Source organism: Mycteria americana, chromosome 11 (genome assembly GCF_035582795.1).
Source record: "Mycteria americana isolate JAX WOST 10 ecotype Jacksonville Zoo and Gardens chromosome 11, USCA_MyAme_1.0, whole genome shotgun sequence".
NCBI lineage: Eukaryota > Metazoa > Chordata > Aves > Ciconiiformes > Ciconiidae > Mycteria > Mycteria americana.
The window spans coordinates 3213113-3231753 of record NC_134375.1 but is presented as its reverse complement, the minus strand read 5'-3'; the positions used below and the strand labels follow the sequence as shown (position 1 = coordinate 3231753).

Sequence of the window (18641 nt, the reverse complement as noted above, 5' to 3'; positions counted from 1 at the left end):
TATTCAAACAGACTTCAAACCAGGCTAGGTAAATCTCCAAAACAGACTTAAAAATCCATTTGGCAATACACTGGAAGCCAAAAGCTCTTTTTCCATCGATACTTTCTTCATGCTGAAGTGAAGCATCAGGAAGTTTTGCAGTCTAGGATTATTTGAAAGTAGTCCAATTTGTTACAAAAGTTGTAACGTGGAAGCAATTTAAACTCTGAACTGTAATAACATGAAAACAGTACCTGAAAACTCTGAACTGTAAGAATGAAGACTACTCTTTCCCTATTTGATAAGTCAAACTGTAGTAGCAGTGACAAACTTCGGAGTAACAAACCTCTAAGAGTCATTTCCAGAGTGAAGAAACTTTATTTCTTCTAATTCACGGCCCTACCCACTGAATTTGCCAACTAGAGATCAATAAAATTGTCTCATATTCTTTTGAAATCTATCCTCTAAAAACTGTTAACTTTGTTGTTCTGTTCTAGAAAAACAACTGTAAACCTAGAGAATATGACTGACCTCAACTGCAGAGCTACCTGTGGGTTGACCCCAGCCAACAGCCAAGCACCCACAGACTAAGCCGGTACAGAGCTACTGCTAAAAATAAAGAACTCAAGAATTAAAGGGCTTCTCTAGAGAATTTCTACTACCTGTTGAGATGAGAACTGTAACTTTCCGTAATGTTACTTTGATCTTTCTTTGAAGGTTCCGATAGTCATCACTACAACGGGGATAAAGGCTTTCTTAGAGCAAGCATTAGCAGGATAATTGTTCTTAATGACAGAACGTATAGCTTCAGGTGGTCTTTTGGTACCTCACCCCACGTAATGACAGTCTACAATAGAGTATATTCTAAAGGATGGCATAAGGGACAAGTAGCCAGAGGCAGCTGGTACCACTCTGTAGTTGTTAGGGTATCACTCCTTGAGCAAGGCAGCCTCAGTGTTTCCAGTTTTCCTGTTACCAAAATGAATACTATTTGGCTCGCAGGAGAACCCTGAAGGTTAAGGGTTATATGGGAATGTGCACAAATACAGTTCTGAATAAAATAAGTTTCTGTGGCTAAATGTGGGTATTAAATATCAGAGGAAGAAAAATTTTCTTGGCCAATGGGTATCTTCCTAGCTTCCCATTCAGCTCATAAATGCTAATTTTGGTTTCTGTTCTGGAAGTCTAGCTTGCTGACAAAATTTTCTTCATATTTCTATTTTTGATGATCTGAAACCTTGAATTCATTCAATACTCCTGACCAAGAAACTGAATTTAATATGAACTAAATTTTATCAAACAGCTTATTAGAAGAACAATCTCCTTTTTTTAAATTTTAATCACCTTGCAAGCTAGGGAGGTTCAGGGGTTTTATTGTTGTTGTAGGCTCCCTCCCACCCCCACACCAGGTGTGAAATTATCTTATTCAACAAGAAAAGTACTTAATAGAAAATGGTGACTTTGTAAGAGTGTTCTGAAGTGCTGTACTTCCAATGAAATTTGACTTAAAAAGGGAAGCTAACAATAGGTTAAGAGAAAAATGTACACGAGGGTGCCTTCCCTCTCTGTCTTTAAACACAAGCAATATTTCCTCTCTTTTCAAATTCAGGGAAATTGAAGAACTAAACAGCTTCATGGAAATTTAAGTCATTCCCAACATCACAAACTTCAAATGTTACTAAGCATGAAGGAATTGCCTCTTAACTGCGCCAAGAGGACAGACATGTAGGTTGTGGTGTTGACTATCAGCAAACTACCGGAAACTCATTTGCTCCTTCCCAATGAAAGGCAAAAAATACCAGGTAGCTGACAGGGTTTCTGGGAGGGCAGGTTTTAAAAGACAACACGAGCAAACAGGGATTCTAGTGGTGGCAAAACCAGCTGTTTTAAATTGAACAAACTTTCTTTTTCACCAAACCCTAATTTTCCTAAAGTGTGTGACTGGATGCAGAAGGAAGTGGGACACGAAAGGGTCATGGATTTAACATGAGACAGGATATATGACATAAGTCATCCTCATTTCTGCCTACTCAGAATTGAGTGTAGACCGTTTTGTACTTACAACTAAGAGTCTTTTGTGATTAGGAAAATTCCCAGTGATGGCTTGTTAATTACACCTACCAATAACAGGGAAGATGAGAAGTCTATAAATAGCAATTGTGGAAGCTGCATAAGCAGAGCATTTCTTTTCCGATTTGAATACATTAACTAATACCAAAATACACCCTTTAAAGCTAGCACCTCACATAGCTGATGATATACATATTTAGAGAACTTTTGAGATTTACAGGATTGCTTCTAAAATAAAGCTTAAAAATGTCTTCTATCTCAAAATAAAACCCAACCAACCCCAACCAAAACAAATAAAAAAACCCCCAACCAACCCCAACCAAAACAAATCAAAAGGAATCTACTCAAAGGAAGGAAAATAAAAGAAATCAACTCACACAAAAAGATGTGCAAAAACATATTTATGTAAGATTCTCAGATGTTGCATAAAGGGCTAAGGAATTTGCTGAAAACTGATTAATAACAAGACCTTTAGGATGGTTTAAAGTGACTTTTAGGGGAAAAACATCGATGGAGAAAGTAATGCAAACTTCAAAATAGCAGATCAAAACAGTGTATTTAATAAGCACACTTCTTAGAGAGCACTGGTCATATCCAGTACAAATGTTGTCTTTGTGTATTTCTGAAGACGCGTTGGATCCTGCAGCAATTTTTGGAAACTGACATCTTTAAGAGGAAGCAAATTCCAGGAACGAAGAGTGCAAACTCACACACAGACAACAGTTAAAAAAACAAAGAGCAAAAAAACCCAAACCCCAGCCCCCCTAAAAACCCATTCCCTCAAAAGCCAAGACAACGGTAAATCCCTGCACATGACTGCTATTTCCTCTAGTCAGTATTACGCCTTTCCTTCCTAGGCGTAATGCTAACTAGAAGGAGATGGCTTATTTACTCAGCAAGTTCTACGTGCAGTACCGAAAGCATAAATTCAGTGGAAGTTCATATAACTTGCTGACATTTGTGTAGAACTCATTAGAGTGGTGGTTTGTTGGGGTTTTATAGCTTGTGAAGCTGAGGAGGAGTTGTTTGGTTTTTTTCTCCTTTAACAGCTATGCAGGTTGAATCTGGAAAAATCACAAAAAGGTCTGTATGTTTCGCAGTTTTGCTAATAAAGTGAGGTGCAAGGCTCTCCTAAGAATGAGCTCTCCTTTGGAGTACGGGGTAGAAGAGAAAAGGAGAACAATAAATAGGGTAATAATATCAAAGCTGGTACATTCCTGAGAGAAGTGTCCCTTATCCAAGTTAGGAATGTATAGAAAGAAAAAAAAAAAAAATACAAAAGGTAAAACCTTCATGTATATAAGCAGCACAGCATCTTTAGAAAAACACTGCATTCCTAATATTTCTATTGTCATGAGCAAATTAGTAAGAAGAGCAGTCATCCAGACATCTGTAATTCTGAATGTGTCATTATTTGTCTCAATTAACTTTCACCTGGTCAGAGGAACTACTGAGACAACTTTAGGATACATGTTATTACAATCATTTACACCATGTGAGAATATCATCAACATGCAAAGATAATTGCCAGCTAGCTGGTGCAGAAAATTTGGATTGCCAATGATAAAAAACAGCCTTAAATCTCCATGAATCACTAAATATGGACTGTCAAAATCACATAATTCCAGTCCCTGGTTTGACATTTCCCCTGCTTGAATTCTGTTTTCAGAGGTTCTCGAGACCTGCCAGAGTTTGAGAAAGCAGGAAAGCCATGGTCAGAAACAGCTCCTCCTTTGAAGAGGGGAAGGGTAACAGCATCTGCTGACTGACTTCCCAAGTCAGTTCGCGACAAAGCTGTCAACAACTGTGCTCACACAACCCAACAGGCAGAGTAGGAGCAGGGACAGACACGCAGATTGCTGTTTAAACCATAAAAGGATTCCAAAGGTTAGTGGTACTTGGGAAATAAGGCTTTGTATTATCTAGATATTCAAAATGTTATCTTTAAAATTATAGGAAATACTATTTTTGCAAAAACACTGCCGTGAATTTGAAAAGTGAATTTGGCAGAGGAAAAGCTTTTAGTCAGATTCTAGATGCTAAGAAAGCGATCGGGACAAACTTAGCATTTCCTGTTATCTACTAGACTTACTGGTACAGCCAGTCTTACTGCAAAACAAACACATTAAACCTAAGTGCTGTAGTTAGGTGAGCACTTCAGTGCCAGTGCCAGCACTGGCATCAGTCTCCTCTCTCATTCCTATTGCTGGTTTAGGATTTCCTGACAAACTGAACTAGGAGAAAAAGGGGCTTTGTTGTTCTGTGTTTGTAGGGTTTTTTAGCGGGGGTTTTTTGTGGTGGTTTGTTTTGGGTTTGGTTTGTTTTTTTAAATCCAGTCAAGTTCCCCCCGTAGCTGCACAATCAGTTGTACTAACCTAGCCACAGTGTGGATAAAGTGCCTATGTCCACACTGGCCAACAGAAGAGAACAGCAAGCACTACCTCAAAAAGAAACATTCAACAAAACCACAGTACAATGGTGTATAAAGCCTTCCCTATTTCTGACCTGCTAAACATGTAAAGCTTACAAGCATCCAAAACCACATTAAATCTCTGTTATTTCCTTTTAGATGCTCAGCCAGTAACAGAGCTGTAAAATGGAAACATTAATAAACAAATGAGCACAGAGAGCAGCTTGCCCAAGTCTAGGTTTCCAATACCCAGCAATGCCAAAAGTATCTTCTGGGGTAAACTAGGGATTTATTCACACAATGTAAATAAACACAAACGTACTGTTCTTACAGCTGTCTGAGACAAGGGGGATAAAGCTAGCCTGACTGAAAATAAGAAGCTTGGTGAAACATCCAGAAAGAATTTCAGTATTTCTGAAGGCGCATCTATGCTTTTTGGTTTCTTGTCTACGTCTGGGCACATACACGCGTGCTAGACTGAAAGGACCATAAGCTGCGAGAATCTAGAAAACAAGCAAACCAGAACTACAAACATTTCTTAGAGGCTGTCAACACTGCAAACAAACAGTTCACAAACACGCTGCTGCCAAAGAAATCTTTTCATGTTGGGGGTGGAGAATTTAATGCAGCTATGATGCCAGCCCTCTCTTAAAAGAAAATAATCTTCCTTGCCTTTGATACTAGAGATCCCATTTTGAAAATATTTACATTTGTCACAAAACTAAGCATTAGTTTAACATTAAAATCCAGGGATGGCTTTTTTAATAGCAAGAATCTAAGACTTTTCTTAGAATCATTTACGAAGTTAAATATTTTTAAATAGCCAAGTTGGCAATAACAAGCTAGTTGAACATTCTCCTTAGTTTGGCAGTCAGCTAAGTTTTGCTTCTATGGTTGTACTTCTTCCTTCACTTTTGCTGAATATCCTACTGCTGCAGCAATGAAGTTAAGAGAATCACTATGCCTATTTTAAACCTCGTGGGAAAGAAGAAAAAACCCAATATCCTTAAAATACTACCAAACTAGTGCCAACTTGTCAGAGTTCACTCAACTATGCAGCAACGCAAGAAAGGGACTGCAAGGAAAAAAATTAAGAGAAACTGACTGGGCAGCCTAATCTGTGTCTTCCTCATGTAACACAACTGTTTAATGAAGAGAAAGAAAAACTAGATGTAAATTGCACCTTCTGGTAATTACAAGAAAAAGTCTCTGGGTCAGGAAAATAAGCCAAGAAACAGCACGTTTCTCAGCTTCTTCTTCACAGCTTCTCTGCATCTCATGGAAACAGGGAGATAGTTACTCACGTTGTTTGGGCAGGAGTCCCATAGTTTTCCCCACTGTGGGGAAGACTTCTCTCCACTAAATTATGATATGTTAATCTTCTCAGTTTTGAATGAACTGCTCAGGTTCATTCAAGACCGAACCAAAAAACTACCGCCACAGATGCGAAGGTCACAGCTTACTTGCAATTACACCAAATTACCTGGAGCAATCTCCATTCAGTGAAAGTTAATTTATACTCATGTCACTAACAAAAGAATTTACTAGGAAGTGATCTCAGTGCCCAGTTCTATTTGGTGGGGGAGTAAAATAAAGAGAGGAAACTCTGTAGACATCTGTTTTCACAAAATTGGGTAACTGACCTGAACAGTTCTACCATCACTTTCTGTTTGATCAATTGGTTTCTTTATGTCACCATTTCCTAGTGAAGTGCTAGGAAATTATGCATCAAACATTACTGCTACTGAATGCTGAGGCTTATCTGAAAATTATTGCCTGAATCAGAGCTGATTATAAAACTGTAAAAAGTGTATAAAAGGCAGCTAAAGGGTCCAAGCAGAAAGTCTGGGTTATTCTAATAAAGGAGGAAAAACAGAGTTTAAAGCTATTTCAGAAATAGGATTTTTCCGTATGAGAAGCATCAGCCCTGAGGAACAAAGCAGTCAGCACAGTGAAGAGAATCATAGAGCACACCCCAAGCAGTTGCAATGCAGTAGCTGGACATGTCCTGGCTGGTGAAAACAATCCTGAGTCATCATGCTATAGCAGATTTTGTAGCTCCTCATTATTCCCTCTCTTGGCAGTGGACAGCCTGCTTCTCCCCCCACCCGCTCCTTCCTTCCTCACAAGAAAGAAGGAAATATTTTAGTTAAATAAATGGACCAAAACACTCTATGAGGTTTTTCTCACCTCCTCTGACCCCACTGCATCCCTGCATTTCTCAAAGAGTAGGGAAAAGAGTTTGTAGCTGCCAGGAGAGCAAAACATACTCCACTTTGAGACAAGATACATGAAAAACCTGCCAGCTCTCTCAGACCTATTTGCCAGGGCTGAGTATTGCTTTCATGTTTTTGCAACTGTAGTCAGAAATGAGACATTAAGATGATGACATCCTTGAAACTGAGGAACAGTCCCTGTCTTAATGCTTCTAGTGTCCCTGCCCTAAATTCTCTTTCCACACCCAGTTACATGTAACAGAAGCACTTCAGCTTCAATTTCTGCAACTCTGCTGACTGCAAATGGGAAACACTGACAATCACATTTACTTCAAAAGGGATACCTTTTAAATTGGCAATGCAAAAATACTGTTTAAAGATCTCCAGATTTTTCATTTACAGATCCACCAAACCCCAATTCAGTAGATAGATGTGAACTGTTAAACAGGAGGAAAGAGTCAGTGCCCCCTTTTCTTTTCCTTAACTCTCTTCCAAGGCTTCCCATGCAGCCTTCCCAACTCCCTCTTCAAACTGTCCTCTGTATGCCTGCGAAGGCAGCTGGTCACATTTTTCACCCTCAAAATTTGGCCACTTCAGATTTGGGTCATATCTGATGCTTGCCTGGGAGCTGCTCACCCAGTCAAATTCCTCCATTCCTAGGGTCATTTTCTAATAACCGACTGTATCCTGAGCACGCACCCAGGCATTGTCAGAGCAAACCAGTTACAGATTCCTGGCACGTAGCAGCGGGAGGGAGACGTGTGCCCAGAATGTTTAAGGGCAGGCGGAGCTGGCGGCAGAGGATGAGGTAATGGCTCTTTCACGGTTCCAGGGACGCTTGCACACAGTTACTGCTGGTCATAGCGCAGCCTTTCGAAAGCTAGATTTGCTTTCAACATTTGGTAAAGTTTATACTCCCTTTTAATGGCAATAAAGGGAATCCTTGTGCCCATATTTGAAACTGGTGCTTAAATATACTATTGGCTGAATTCTCAGTTATACATTTCAGCTGTTTCTTACGGGCAGGACATAACGTATGCTAATCAAAGCACCCATTTTGGAAAAAAAGGAGGAAAAACGTGTCCTCAGGGAGAAAAGATAAACCACGCACAGAACAAAGCAAAACACAGAGCTTTTTTTTTTTCTTTGGGTGTTCTCACTTAGGGCTAAACGTTTTTAGAAATAATGAGAGTCATACTAAGAACATTCTTCTCTTTTTACTAACTCCTCAGCATGTTAGAGGACAAGCTACATGGAGTGCTTTGATTTTAATTTTTGTTGGAACTGTCTGTGGCTGAATAATCTGCAGTCCAGATGTTGTAACAACAATAAAGTCCCTCTCAGCATATACAGGAGGATGGCAAATGGCTCTGTTGTGAAATCCTGAATAAGCCTCTTGTCTCCCCTTTCCTCTTTCTATTGAATCATTCAAAAACATCAGAGAAGATACACGATTTGCAAAGATACTAGAGATCAGCTGACAAAATAATATTATTAGTTCAAAGGTAAAGAGAACCAACTTAGTTGGATTTACACCTTCTCCCTCCTACTCAATCTGCACTTACAAAGTCTAAAATAATTAGAAACGTTTCCAATACGCTTGCAACTTAAAATTCTAAGGGACAGTCTAAAAAGACATGTTTTCAGACCAGATATTAGAATGCTGAATGGATGCACCATAAGACCCAACTAAAAGCAATACAGAAAGTATGTTCAGCATCTTAAGTGAAATTCATTAGGCATGTGATTGGTGTAAATGGAGGAACATCAGATTAATACACTTCTTACAATACTTAAACTAACGGCTACTCGCAAAACATCTTTTTTAAAAAAATTAGTAACATCTGGCAACTTTTAAGGATTTCAAATAGAGAAAAAGTTTGCAGTGCTTTCTGAATGTAACAGTACTTAGGAATCCAAATTACCTTCAACCTCTACCTACATGTACATGATGGAAACCTCTGTTGAACAGTTAAAGCTGCTTTCATGGAAAATTAAAAATGTGCCTTCTCACAAATATTATTATTGTGTGCCTCAGATTTCCAACAATAATTTCTCTAGAAATTGTCATCTGCAATTTTTTATTTGGTATAATCCCACCAGCACTCAGCAAATTCCTCTCATATCTGCTTAGTAAAATAAAGAAATACTTAAATTAACATTCCAAGGAATCTAGACATGTTTAAAAAAGTCTGCTCCTGGAATTAGTATTCAATTCATATCAATAGTGATTTTTAAATTTTGAATAAAATCACCCTCATCATGCAATAAATGAAGCTGGTAGGGCTTTCAGGGCTTACAAGTCAAAAGATGATACATCACTGCATAATGCAAACAGATACTCATGCCTTTTTAGCTCTGTCAGTAAAACCTTTGAGAGAACTTTGGAATAGTGAGAACCTTGATAATAGCCCATTATAAAGGAAGCTACAGAAAACTCTTCAAAACAGTACGCTGTAATGGACTGTGGACACATGGGGAACTTTTCCATCTGCCACTACCCTTTCCAGAAAGCAAAAGAGGACAAAAAAGGGGAGGGTGGGGGTTGAAAGGCATCTGGGAAAACTTATTGTAAAAATATTTATAGCCTAGCCTCTGTTCTAGCAATGCAAAGTGGTGTTACATTCATTTGCCTCCAAGATGTACATGCAAGATGGGGCTGTAAAACCTGCAACAAAACACTACACAAAAAGAGCCCTCAACAAAATGATGCGACAGCATAAAAACCAGAGCAGCATGGTGCAAATGGCCCACGAGCTGTACTTCACAGTCTCTCTTCACCAGCAATTAGCACCAGCAAGACTGACTCGTGTGGCAAGAAATCACAATGCCACAGGAACACTGCCAGATGAGAGGCCATTTAACAGGGTCCTCCAATATCTGATATCCCAAAGCAGATAGTAAATATGACTCGTCTCTGCTAGATTAACAAATGAGTCTGAGAAACATGAACTTTTATCTCCCATGTTGTATAATACCAGGTACAGTCGCATCAAATTTTCAAACCGCTCTAATGTTGTCCGAGTTTTGTTGAAAATACTTTATTAATACAGAAAGCATTGGTACTCCCTGCCCAAGAGAATGCTGAATAATCACCCCATCATAGCCTATTCGACATGGCCCAGTTGGGTGTGTCACAGCAGTTTGAGGAGACAGTAATTGAGGGTAGTGTTATCAACAAACATACCAGGTAGCCACAAATACTTGGCAAGGAGCCAGAGTTACTGCCACCATCATGGTGACACAAGAGAAGGAAATCTGGCAATATACTTCTTCCTACACATGCACAGCATTACAGTCTGCTACTACCGACTGCAAAGTTGACCCAAGGGCAGGACATGTTTCCTCAGACTACAGAGGTTAAACCATTCGGTCCTCTTTAATCTGTTAGAGCCATCAGTGCACCGGTAGCAGAATGGAACCTGAAAATCCTACCAGATTGGGCTGCAATAACTGGTAAACCTGGTATTTCCAGCCTGCAGTCAAAACAAACATGAGAATAAAATCACAGCCCTTTTTACTTCTTTTTTTCCCCTCCTCTTTCTTTTTTTTTTTTTTTTAAAGCAGCAGTCAAAAGCCCTCTTGAAGCCTTGTTTATAAGCAAACCAGTCTCAAAGGCTGGATTTGCATTGGCAGGGTTTGGAGCCTGCAAAATAAACCTTTCTAGGTAGTGTTTTCCTTCTGCCTATAAGGGAGAAATGGTTTCTAGTGTAATTTCTCCCAGACTACAACCCTTTCAAACTACACTGAAGAAAATGCCTAATTCAACACAGCTGGCTTCACCAAGCTTCCCTGGGAGCCTCTGCACTCTGGGCATGCACCTGCAATCCTTCCTTTACGAAGGCAATGAATGGTAACACACAATCTGACAGCCTATTGACAGGGTGAAATCACTACTTCCATACAAAAATAGGAGAATGTACAGAAGCTCTAACTTAGTTGCAATTTCAGAAAATCAGAATCCAGAAATCATTCCATTGGGGTGATACTTTATTTTCTAGTATAGCAGATATCACAAAACATCTTTTAAAAAGTATACTTCCTTAATCAACACTAAGGTTCCAAATTGAGTGCCAAGTTATAGTTTGAAACAAATTATATGATCAAGTGATAAAACTCCTAGAAAAATGGTTTTCAATTACCTACAGTTTTCTGTCTACTGTCCTGTGTTCTCCATTCTGCAAGGACCTTTGTGCTACTAATGTTTTGCACATAATGGTGATTAAGTGAACTAGACCACCAGTTGTGTGCAACTTCTACTCCACACATAACTGGCTATTCTAATAAAGGGCCTCTGGTAAGAAAACTGCACTTTGGCTTCTGAAAATTATTATTGTAATAGGACAGTCAGAAAAATTATAAAGCTTCTGTTGAAATTTCAACTGTGAGGATAGTGACTTTCCATGCTTTTTAAAACTTCATTCTTTCAATACTCCTAGTGAACGAAGCAGAAGTATTTACTCTACTACAATTCATGCACTTCTTTAAGGTTCTAAACTCTTTGCATTTCAGCCAAGTTTCATGTACCAGAAAGAAATTATATGATTATTTCTTAATTAAGGTTTGGGATCTTAATTTGCAAGAAAGATTTCAAAGATGCAATGAAATTAACATGAACTTCTTGTAAAAGACATCCCTAAAATTTCCTCTGGTAGATGCAGACATTTGGAAAAAACTTGACTTCTTGTAATAGGTAACTTCAAAGCCACTTCTTCAATTCTTCACACAGTCCTTCTGCATGGGTGGAGCACACATCCTCTCAGGAGCTCACTGCCAAGACTTGTACTACTCCCTCCTTTCATGATCATAAATGTGTCATGAAAGATCATGTGATCAAGGGACATCTACATGATTCTGCTGCATTGACTTGAACACTGGAGAGTAGACTAAAAGAAAATGTATCCCATCACACCGTGGGTGTACATCTGGTCACACGATAGGAAGCACAAGCAGTTTGCGACATTGGACTGAAGGCGGAGGCAGACCCTTGCTCATATGAGAGACTGAGCAGTTGTATTTTTGCCATGGAGAAACTGTGAAGACGGGACTGATTTGCAGAAAGTCCGTCTGACCTGCAGACCCCCTTACTGGCCCATGTCTAACCAGGCTGGGCAATCCGCCTTTACGCTGTTCTGCATGTGAAACAGCAGCCTTCGCCAAGGAAACTGACATCTAGGACGTGGCTTGCTTTTCAAAAAACATTTGGACACACACGATGCTATGACATACTTCATGTGCTGAGAACAATGAGCGTGATGCTCAGAAGTCAACTGAAACTAATGCACCTCTACAGCACACACATAAAAGGAAAAAGGATTCTTCATCTTGAAGAAATTGTCATCTGCAAATCCTGGCAAGTGCCTGAACACAATCTCTATCCCTTCGCTTACCTCACAAAATGCAGTTTGCAATCTCACTGATACACCCTTAAGAGTCTCCTTCTGAACTGTTTAAAGAATAAAGCTTTGGAAGTTTCCCAGCTCCCTTTCAGAAGAGTTTACAGATTCATACACCATCACATTCTATGATGGTTCAATACCTGACATTGCACAGAGGGGAAATAAGGCTATTAATGAAATGTCACAATCTGCGGACTTGAAGAGCCATAATCAAAACCAAGATACAGGGGATACTTGGGAACTGTCTGAGCTATCAACAGAATCAGAGTGACTCGGCAGAAGGTAATGAGAATCTTCAGTTCTGTATCAATACTGGAGATAAAATGCGGTGGGGGAATGAAACAATCATGCACAACAAACGACCACGCACAGAGGTGCTGCCTGGAGTTCTGCGCAGTGCTGTCTTTTAGAACTCACTGCTAAGAAACTGCAAGTCATCTTACAACCAGCCAATATATATAAAAGGGTTATCTCTATTCAAGTCCATGAAGCAAGATCATTTAGATGTGTTTCAAATAACAAGTCTCTATTCTTCTCTATTCCTGATGTTTATTTTTCACTTTCAGCCTCCTACTGATATGGCACATGACTAGAAGCATCTGACAATTTCCAGCGCTCTCATTCATCTCTCTCTGCATGCTGTTTGAGCACTTTTTCCATTCACGTTTTTTCTTACAGCCTTCTGCAATTGACTCAAAAGACTGTATTATCAAGCCTGAAGCTCACTGATCATTAACTGCTTAAGGCTTAATTACTGTGCAAAAAACTGAGCAAACACCAAGTCTTTTAAATGTCAGCCAAACAGCACTAGCACCTTCCTCCCCACCCCCTGCACCAAGGATGTTAATGTTTTCAAATCTTCTAAAAAGAGCAAATTGATATATCTTCCTACCCAGTCTACTTCATGAGCAGTAAAAGCTGTGGAGATCCTATGACTCTCATATTTCCAATTGGTTAAAAGCTCTGTAAAGGCCTATTAGCTTTTTGCAAAGATAAAAAAAAAAACCCTGAAAGTTTTTACAGCCAAACCTGGCCGATCCATACTTATTATTGTAATGCACAGCCTCACGTGATGGCATCAAAAAGCTTTAATTAGCTGCAATGTTACAACATATTATTATATGATGAACCACTGACCTATTAATCCAAACAAAATCTATCACAGCATTGCTAGCTGAAAAGGAGGGCTAAACTCATTCAAGCTGTAGGAGACTGTGAAGCAAGGTCTATGGCAGCACGCTGAAATATCTATTAGCTCTTCAGAAACGACAAAATTTTCATAGAGAAATCCTGAAGTACTCTGTAGAAAATTTCAAAAACTTATACAAACACTGTGAGCTGCCAACAGTGGTTTAAAGAAAAATAGGAACATATTCTGGCACTTAGCGTCTTTCATCTAAGTGTTCTGAGGAGCTTTTTTAGGCACTAGTACCAGAAAAGGTTTGAGTAAATGATACCCATTCTAGGGCAGGGAAATTGGCACACGAGGCATCAACTGAGGGGTGAAGAAAAGCTAGGAATTCTAATGCCAATCACCTAGCTGTTCTTATCTTCCGATTATGACAGTTCTAATGAGATCTATGTAACTCCAGTAATGTGAATACAGAGTTTAAGCCATATATTATTTGTTACCCTCTATCATAATATTCTTGGTTTTCTACAGCCATGTGGGAGTATCCAAAGAAGAAAGTATTTCAATAAAACAAAGAAACTTGAGAAAGTTACTTTATAGAAGTTTTAAACAACTCCATACATGGGAAAATTAAGTCATAGGCAGAAATACAAATTTTACAATAACTTTAAGATAAATAATAAATATTCATTTAGCGTAAAAATATTCAGCACATTGTTTTTTACTATCAAAGTTTTGATGAGATGTACTGAACAATTTTCAGGCCTTGCCCGTGTTAAACAGGAAACTCCTCTTAGACTGCTTGTTATTTCCAATTCCCATACGACAAGTTTTACAATACCTACATGATTAGGGCAGGAAGAAATTTGAATTTGTTATAACACCAGAAATGATCAGGAATAAGCCACCATATTTTTCAACAAGAAAGGAATCTGATCCAGCCTCTTCAATAGTTTACTACCATATATTTACAGATAATTATGTTTTTCCTTTTCCTCTGAAGCTGTTTCCTCTGAAGCTGTAAGATGTCAACTTGTATGTACTCTAACATGAACAGTCACCACAAGCAGCTTATTTTTTCACTGAAAAGTCAGTATCAGACACCAGTCTTACTTATCTGATACTAGAAAATATTCCTGGTTCAGTGGCTATGTTTCTACCAAACACAGAGAGCAAAGGAGGAAATGCTGTACTTACTTGTTAAAAAGGTTCAGTCCAATCCTATAATGGCGTTTCCTGATAACATCATTACTGAAGGCAGGGGAATCCCAGCTGTTGCGAGTTTCTTTGTGGTATGTTTGTTTGCTCAAGGTTTGCTCCCTTAGGCTGTCTCTAGAAGAAGATTCTGAGCTGCAATTTATTGTATCATTAGAGTTGGAAGTGCTGTTGATGCTGTCATTGTCTCCATCAGAATAATCAGACTCTGATTTGCTTTGCCTGTTTGCCGTGCCATTGATAGCTAAATGACTATCTATAGGCCTAGCCCTATGCCTTGCCTCCTGTTCCTCTCGGGATATAATCTTGGCAGGAATACTGTGAGGGATGTGTTTTGGGCTTCCTTGTTGACTAGTGATCCCTCGGTCATATGCATTTTGTCTCTTTAATGAACCTCTCTCTGAGCGATCACTCAAGTCCACTGAACTGTCACTGGGTGGCTCTATAGTTAGCAATGGTAGATGATCCATTCTCATCCTCTGTTCCTGACATTCCAGTGACGGGGTACTCCTACAGCTCGTATCAGTGTCTATCTTATCATCTTTGTGGGTCATGGACCAGTACTCTTGAGAAGAGTTCACGGACCGAAGCCTCAAATCAGATTCTGTGCTGGACGGTCTGTCTACTGACTGGGAAAGTGGAAGGGGTGGAGATAACTCTTCCTCATCTATATATAATGTAACATCACTGTATGACGCTGTCATCTCATCAAGCTTCCTGTGATCCACATTGTGAATTGCTGGTTTAGTTTGAGCACAACTATCCCTTTCCATTTCACGACTTCTGACTTGATCCGGAGTCTGGACTTCATCAGAATGTAGACTACGGCAATTCAGTGCATCATCAATGGACTCTGCAAGGGATTTCACTTGCCTGGAAAAAGCATCCTCCAGTTCTGTTATAGCATCAGCAAAATCAGTAGATGCTGCTGGAGACTTCATTGTAGCTGACTCTCCAAGGTCACCACATTCAGACTGTACCAAGGATCCCAGCTTTGACCCATCATTTGTAACAGAAACTTGTTTTCCTTCAAAGTAAGAGCTGTGGACTTTCTCAGGTCCTTCAAAGGAAAACTGCATTCTCATATTGGACAGTACAATGCGTCTTGACATACGATTTTCAGACATAGAACTTCTAAGACGCTCAAAATTTTTGTTCATCTGATACTGGCGAAAAGCTGTTTGTATAGTACGAGCAGCATGTCTAGTTATGAGACGGCCTCCATATTTCCGTTCTAGCATTTCCACCTGTGAAAGGGTGAACACAATTATTTTGTAACTTGATGCAGGTTAGAAGGTTAAAGTATAACAAAAAAAAATTTCTTCACAACTTTAATTTTCAGAAATCTTTCAAAGTGTATACTGTTTTTGAAAGTAAAAACTCAAAGCTCCAGACTAGCAACTAGCAACTGCACAAATATTGAATCGAATAGTCATTTGCAAGTTCCACCATAAAAATACAGACAAAAATATGACTATGTGAATACTGCCATATAAAATTATGGTGTTGGCAATTTGTGAGTGTGTGTTTAAATGTTGGTTTTCACACATCAGCATTGGTGTGCCCATGTCAAAGCAGACAAGACAACGCTCTAATGCAGCATAATGCAGTCATTCTTTCTCTGTAGGGACAACTGTAGAGAAGCGAAATCCAAGTATAATCCAAATTGCCATATTTTGGGAGTAAATTCTGAAAGTGGCCATCACCTTTCCAGGCATGCATCACTTTCTACATGAATAAAAACCAGGTAGCATCATTTCACCCAGGCCTGATACCAAAGCAAAACTGAGTCTCCCAGACCCTATGCTTCCAGAGAGGTTTCTCTGATAGAACATCCACATACACAATCTTCCTCAAACCAAGAACATATTTCAGACTTTCTAAATACTAATTCAAATCTATTTTCATTCTTGTAATTACACTCAACATTGCCAGTGTTTCCAATTAACAGAATGAATATGCAAAATAAATGCATTATAAATGCTCTCAGTTTAACCTAGTGAAAATGACATGTCAATACTTTTGGAATACTCTTTAGATATTTTCAAACCTTTCCTTCCAAAACATGAAAAGCATTACTTATTTAAAAAACACTGAACAAGATGAATAACTAGTTTCATTTCAATTTTTTTCCCAGTATTTAATTTCTGTTCTGATCAGTCTTTGCTGGATCCATATCATTCACAAACACAAAACACACATCACAAATCAATATGTTTAGTACTACAATTAAACCCACCATTTTTCTGGCAGCATTTTTGTATAAGTCCATGCAATTTGCATAATACTCCAATGATTCATAAGTCATTTCTCCTTGCTTGCAAATCCAGGTACCATTTTTCATTAGACACCATGTTTTCATTACTTACGTTACATGCACGTGCACACACAACCTCTCCTCCTCATACTTTGGAGATCTCTCTGAGTAATTGTTAAGTTCAGATATTGATGTGCAGAGGGGCTTCATCCCCCTTCTATGGAAGGAACTAAATGCTACTAAAAAATGTTTTCTAGTCCATTATGTCTACCATCTGGGAGTAGTTGGCGTATTTCTTTCAGTGCTATTGCCTGGTTCAGCAGCTCCCATTCCCCTTCCACATTAAAGATTATCTCCTTTTTGGCTCAGTGTTTTTAAATGTGAAGCACTAATTTTTATTTAATTTTTTTTTTTATTCGAGATGCAAAAACATAACAATATATGATGCCACAGTTATTGGCATAACTGAGGATGCCAACTTCTCAGAAGGGCTCGCTAAGGAATTGTTCTTTTTGACTGTATCTTGAAACTTCTTTTAACTAAGCTCAAAAAGCTGCGACTGATCTCTGAGCTGGGAGTCTGTAAACCTCTGCATAATTTTCTATAGTTTGTCTTTAAAAAAAAAAATTGTTTAGCCTTTCACCCCCTCAAATGGGCGTTGTATTACCCCCACATTTGCACTTGTCAAAGCAGCTATGAGGTTACTTGTAAGGCATTCTGAAGATTAAAAAAATTATTAAGAACTTCTATCACAACCCTGCTGCCACGCATTTCCTACTATTTCTATCTGTAGTATACGTTAGGTCCCGTGTGTTTAAATAAATTGTAAGAGATTATTTTGCTGGACTAATCTCAAAACAAATGATGAATTGTTAATTTAGTTGTTCTCTCAAAATTAAATGTCAAGCCTAAAGAAAAGAAAACTGGCATAGCTGGTGTGAAAGGATAAAACAAAAACTAGTATTCTATAAACTAAACTATCTGGACTTTATTCTTGCAAACAGGCTGTTGTCCTTCAGGTTTACACAGAAAATGACATCACCATTGATTATCATAAATTAGGGGCTTTTGATGGGGATTTTAATTGAGAGTATTTTGGAATTTGCCTAGATGATTTACTAGACTTGTGACTGATATTTCTAATAAATTTTAATGCATATTTAATGCACCTTTGTAATGCATATTTAATGCACATTGCCTTTAGGTAAAGCCTTGGACATTTTCCTAAACAGTTTTTAAGTATCTTCTGAGATTTCAATGAGAGCTTTTCAAGAGCAGTAAGCAACTCTTCAGTATCAAGCTTCCTTTATGTATCATTGTCACTTTTTATTGTGTAGGACTCCCCGAACAAATACAAAATAACATCTGCAGTCCTCATTCTCTATCAAACCGGCAAAAAAGGACAGATGGAATGAGGCTCTGTGGAATATCTGCAGTGCAAGAGACCTCTTTAGTAAGCTTAACACTCTATATCAATCCCTTATGAGACATCTAGCAAAAATGACTGCCAAAGGCAGAAAAGGAAGTAACATTTTAGATCTCACAAGGAGGTCCAATTTAATAGCAGAGCTGGCATAATCTAGATCAAGAATCAGGAACTTGATATGTCCCCACTCCAATATAGAATTTGGTGAGCATAAACTAAACTCACACTTGCTATCCCAAATATTGGCTTCAACTTTAAGTCAGAGGCCAAGCTCTGTTCTTCCAGGTGTCTTTGGAACAACATTATATGATTCTCCAACCTGAAATTTTAGAACAACAAACAGATGGCAAATGAGACTTAGCCCCTATAAATTTCACCGACTATCAATGTGTGGTCCAAAATCAGGAGTAGTTTGCTTCCTGTCTGCGGAATTTTGCCTGCTTCCACTTTCACCATGTACCATACAAGTTGGAGTGACTATGCAATATACCACAATGACTCACAGTAAACAAAATATTCTCTGGCAAGAAAGATCTC

General features: G+C 38.7%; 1 protein-coding gene across 7 annotated transcripts in view; it reads right to left on the bottom strand.

Annotated features, from left to right (window-relative positions):
• IQSEC1 (IQ motif and Sec7 domain ArfGEF 1) overlaps positions 1-18641 on the bottom strand; it is a 150518-nt gene that overhangs the window by 29500 nt on the left and 102377 nt on the right. For all 7 annotated transcript variants that reach the window (XM_075514291.1, XM_075514292.1, XM_075514294.1 and 4 more), the window contains exon 3: positions 14404-15668. In XM_075514291.1, the coding sequence (XP_075370406.1) occupies positions 14404-15668 (1265 nt within the window). The remainder of the gene's footprint in view (positions 1-14403; positions 15669-18641) is intronic.